The 4,800-nt window shown below is 32.8% G+C and overlaps 1 protein-coding gene across 1 annotated transcript; it reads right to left on the bottom strand.

Moving 5' to 3' along the window:
• Nucleotides 1-1,739: 1,739 nt before the first annotated feature.
• Nucleotides 1,740-4,326, bottom strand: LOC145097786 (hydroxyproline-rich glycoprotein family protein). The gene is made up of 6 exons (XM_079035426.1): nucleotides 3,902-4,326; nucleotides 3,506-3,620; nucleotides 2,974-3,441; nucleotides 2,358-2,892; nucleotides 2,137-2,177; nucleotides 1,740-1,929 (listed from the first exon to the last, which is right to left on the bottom strand). The coding sequence occupies exons 1-6, from the start codon at nucleotides 4,162-4,164 to the stop codon at nucleotides 1,894-1,896; spliced, it is 1,458 nt and encodes a 485-aa protein (XP_078891552.1). The 5' UTR covers nucleotides 4,165-4,326; the 3' UTR covers nucleotides 1,740-1,893.
• Nucleotides 4,327-4,800: the final 474 nt, after the last annotated feature.

Genomic DNA, 4,800 nt, shown 5'->3' with positions numbered 1-4,800 from the left:
TGATCCCATGGTCAAACAAACCATTTGAGAATTTTTCAACTTGGTTAATAAAATGAATAGTATTAGGGTAAAAAAAGCAATGCAAAGATGTGCTAGTTTAGTTATGGTTGAAGGATATATATGTCGTTGAAATGTCATATAGTGGCCGCTTATGTAAAAATAAATAAATAAATAATGGAGGCAAACTCTTTGCATAGATTTGCTGTTAATAACAAGATTATATTGTCGTGAAGAACAAAATTACACCACAATCGCATTGGTATGGAATTTGCTTGAAATATAGTCGAAGTTCTTTTTATATCTATTAGTGAACCTTCTCTTTAAGAATTCTCTGAAACTAAAAATAATCTTGTTGGTATTTCCAATCATATTCCTCAAAAAAGTACGGGGTTTAAAAAATTATAAGACAAGGTTGAGTTTTTAATATCCAAAAAAACTAAATAACCAAGATGGAGAATAATATTGTACTTTTAAATAATATTAACTTTTTTTACTTTATTTTTGTATTAGTTGTGAGACCCGTATATTATACGGGTTGATTAAAACAAAATGTTAAATACGAACGATTAAATAGAAATTTTATTTGAATTTGAAATTGAAATAAATGAAAATTATGTGAAAAAAACATGCAAAAAATAAATTAATTAAAATTATGTGTTTAGTGTACTAAACGAGTTAATTATAACAAAATGTTAAACATAAAGGTTTAAACTATAAATTTATTTGAAATCGAATTTAAAATTTAAAATTTAAAATTAATAGTCATTATGGTAAATTTAATTTATGAAAATTAAATTAATGATAGATTGAAAATGAAATTGAAGCAATGACAAGTGGAAAATAAATATATATCTCAAAATTATGACAAATTTACATGTGGCTAATGTTATGAGAGAATGACATGTGGTAAAGTAATTTTCATTTATTATGGTAGATTCGTTATAATAATAAAATTAAAATAACAACACATGTATAAAAGTTTGTTAAGTATTTAACCAAACCACAGAAAAAATATGTTGGAACAGTTACAACTTACAAGTTTTAGGGACATGTCCGATAATACTAAACACTGTGAATGGTTAAGGCCCAATTAGAGGGTTGTCACTTGGATTTGTACACCTCAATGCCCAAGTCAACTTTTTAAATTTCAAAACTTAAATTTATGTTATACTATAGGGCCAAGTATCTTATATCTTTTCTTTAAGATTTGAAAATATACTTATATCTTTTCTTTTAAATGTGAAATTAGAGGTTTCTTTTCTTTTAGATGTGACATTAGAGGTGTATACAGTCACGGGTTGTTCTCGAAACGGTTAGGTTTTTAGGTTTTTTTTAGAACTGGTCATTTTCAGTTCAGTCTCTGCAATCATTAAATACTGTGTTTTTCAATTCGGTTTTAGTATTTTTCGGTTTCAAGTTTTTTCTGTTAACAAATATGATTAATACCAAAATGATATACTAAAATTAGGTTAATGTCATAAAACCAATTATATATACAGTTTTGTTATGTTTTAACCCTAATTTTTTTTTGGGTTCCTCATATACCATTATATTGTCAAAACTTTTTATTTTTATGCATTTGGCCAGACACAAACAGGCTATGATGACATGTAGGTTTGACTAGTTCAACTATGTGTTATAATGATCTACAAAAGTATTGGTGCATCTTTTAAAAGAAACCACAACTATAGAACTTTATAATGATCTACAAAATTAAATATTCTAAACACTTCAAGCAATTAGGAAAAATATATGTTTACTATTTAAAACAATGGATCTCATTGTTCTTCAATTTTCACATTTTTTTCGGGTACAAATTACAATAATTAGTTGAAATGCTCTAAAAAAAAGAAACAAAAAAACAACGAGAAGAAATGGTAAAAAAAAACGACATTACCTCCTTCCTGTGCGACTTTTACCTCTTGCTTTCTGTAATTAACATGACAATTTTTACTATTAGTAACCATAAAAATAAATAACATTAGATACAAAAAAAAAAAAAAAAATACTTTCATTGATTCTGTTTATTATATTTATAGCATCCTATTTTCGTCTAATTCTATTAAAATACATATACAAGTAATAAACAAATCTAATAGCTTCAATTTAAGACAGTCAACGAAAACTTTGACTTACTGATTGAGTATTAAAGCTTGCCCCTGATCCTGTTGCTGCCCCTATATTCAATTCACACCAAAATGTAACAAATTAATAAACAAACAATGCAACATACATTAACAAAAGTTACATAAATAGTCCCTATGGTTTACCAAAGGTCACAAACTCAGTCCTTGCTAATTTTTTAGAAGTTTGTAAATTACAATTTATTAAAAAAAAAAAAAAAAAAAAAAAGTTACCTGTACCAAATGGTGTAGAAAACGTGGAGGCTCCACTTGCGGGATTTGAAGCAAACGGTGTAGAAAACAGGGATCCGCCACCTGTCGATGTGGGCCCCAACGCAGGTGTAGAAGTCGAAAACGCCCCAAAAATCGATGTTTGAGGGGTCCCGCCACTCGATCCAAACAAATTTGATGACGGGGCAGAAGGAGCAGGAGTTGAAAACAAAGAAGACGATGACGTGGCACCAAACGGAGTACTAAACAGCCCTGAACCAGACGCCACATTGGCAGCAGCCCCCACAGGTGGAGTAGCAACAGCAGCAGCAGATGACGTGGCAGCAGCAGGTGTTGCTGAGCTGGCAAGTAACGTGCCAGATGGCTGTGAGTTAGATGGGAGATGTAATGTCGGATGTACCCTTCGGGCAGCAGCTGCCCGTTTCGCGGTTTCCCTCCGGTCAGCCTCGAGAAACGGATCGTTTGTGTCTCCTCTTCCACGTTGATCAGAAAGATATGCAGTTTTCATTGACTCCATATACTGATGAATACTCTCCACCTTAAAAAAAATATATGAAATCATAAAGCAAATCATGATTCATGAAATTCATAATTGTTTGTTTATTAGTTATATATTTACCTTTGATGCTACATACACAAAGAAGTCATGAACGTTTGACATGACTTTTGGAAGAGATTCAAGCAACGAAGGGTTGGAATTCATGGAGTTGTTCTTGGAAGATTCTAGAAGCAGCTGTTCTAATTCCTCCACCCACTGGCGGCATTCGTGAAGATATTTATCGAATCTGGCAACTGTTTGTTGGAAGAATGGGGAGGGTTTGCGAGGGAGGCCGGTGTAGAAATCATATACAGGTACTATGGCGGAGGTTGTAGGTTGAGTGGTGGTGGTGGTGGTGGTTGGTGGAGCTCCGGGAGCTTGTGGTGGTGTTGTGGTGGTGGTTTTGTTTGGGTGTTGAAACCTGGAACGGAGGATCATGAAGGAACGAACAGCAATCTCTGTGTTTCTTAGCATGTCTTTGACATTTGATGTGAGTTCTTGTAACAGAAGCTTTTGTCGATCCATGGCTGTAGTGATTCCACCAAGTTCCTGTTGAAATAAAGTCGATAAGAAGTTTTTTTTTTCATTACTTTTTACACTAAGAAGAAAGTACCTGAACAATGTGACTTGCATCAAGCTCAAAGCCATCATTGGAGACTGAAGAATCATAGAGTCTTCCACACTGATCCAAACGTTGGCTTTCATCTCTATACTCCAGTATTCTCTCTCTGTTACAAGTAACATTCAAATTCAGAATTCATTAAGTTTGTGCAAAATCCACGCCAATATCATTCTAATTGCAGCTGTGTTTTGAAAATTCAATCAGTTAGCAAACGTGTCGTGAATCCTGATCTATTTAAAGGCGGAAAATCAGACTCATTGACATCTGAAATTGCAACGGAAACATACGTCTAATAAAGGAACATCGATTCTTCATGTGATCTTGATAAATTCATTGTATAATCAACAAAAAGGAAAAACGCAAGTCATGGATGCATATAAATCTTACTCGATTTGAAGGAGAAACTTCTGAGAATCGGGATGGAGGTCGGACCATTTAGTCCCGTAGGTAGCCGGAGTCTTCTCATTTGTAAACAGAAAAAGTTGATTCTGTTGCTGCTGCAATTGCTGCTGTTGCTGTTGCAGAAGCTGTTGTTGCTGTGGTTGAAAGAAGGGGCTGCCGCCACTCGGTTGAAACGGCGATTGCTGTTGTTGTTGTTGGGGTTGAAATAGTGAAGGTTGTTGTTGTTGTGGCGTGAATGAAAACGCCATTGCTACCTGTAACAGAGATTCAACTGCTGTGATGTGTTTGGCTGATGATTTTGACAGAATTGGGGCGAAGAAAGATCGGAAATTTTCAAAAACCCATTGCTTTAAAACCCTAGATTTATCAGACGATGAGAGGGAAACTTGAGGGAGAAAAGTAATTTGCGCTTCATGATGGACTTAACTTAACTTAGTCCATTGGAAACGGCCCACTTACAAGTTAGTGGATTTATCATTTGAGCAACCATTTATCTATCAATATTTAACAAATCTTTCATATTTTGTTTATATGTATTAAAACTCTTATATTTTCCCTTATTTTTAAGATTTATTTAAATATAGGTTTTTTTTTAGAGTTTATGTTATTTTGTGACATAACATTATTCTTATACGTTTTTAGGTTGGCAAGGAAAAAATTTAAACAATGTCATTTATTTTTGCTTGAATAAATGATCGTTCATTAAATGATTTATTTATCATGTTTTACCTTATATAAGAGGCAAAGTCACTTATTTTTGTTTTCATGTTAACACGAAAATGAAAAAGATAAATGTCAAAAACAACCGGTAATTTCTTTATTAAATTGTATATTTGAATTATGTGAAAGGTAAATGAAAATATAAGTTTTCTGAATAAAAACAA

This window comes from Lactuca serriola, chromosome 4, assembly GCF_051521515.1.
Source record: "Lactuca serriola cultivar US96UC23 chromosome 4, Lser_US96UC23_V15, whole genome shotgun sequence".
In the NCBI taxonomy this organism is placed as follows: domain Eukaryota; kingdom Viridiplantae; phylum Streptophyta; class Magnoliopsida; order Asterales; family Asteraceae; genus Lactuca; species Lactuca serriola.
This window is presented reverse-complemented; position numbering and strand designations above follow the sequence as displayed.

Coding starts and splice junctions, on each gene's coding strand:
- LOC145097786 (XM_079035426.1), bottom strand. CDS start 4,164: ATGGCGTTTTCATTCACGCCACAACAACAACAACCTTCACTATTTCAA. Junction 3,621..3,901: donor AAGTTTCTCCTTCAAATCGA/GTAAGATTTATA, acceptor TACTTGTAACAG/AGAGAGAATACTGGAGTATA. Junction 2,178..2,357: donor TTCTACACCATTTGGTACAG/GTAACTTTTTTT, acceptor AATTGAATATAG/GGGCAGCAACAGGATCAGGG.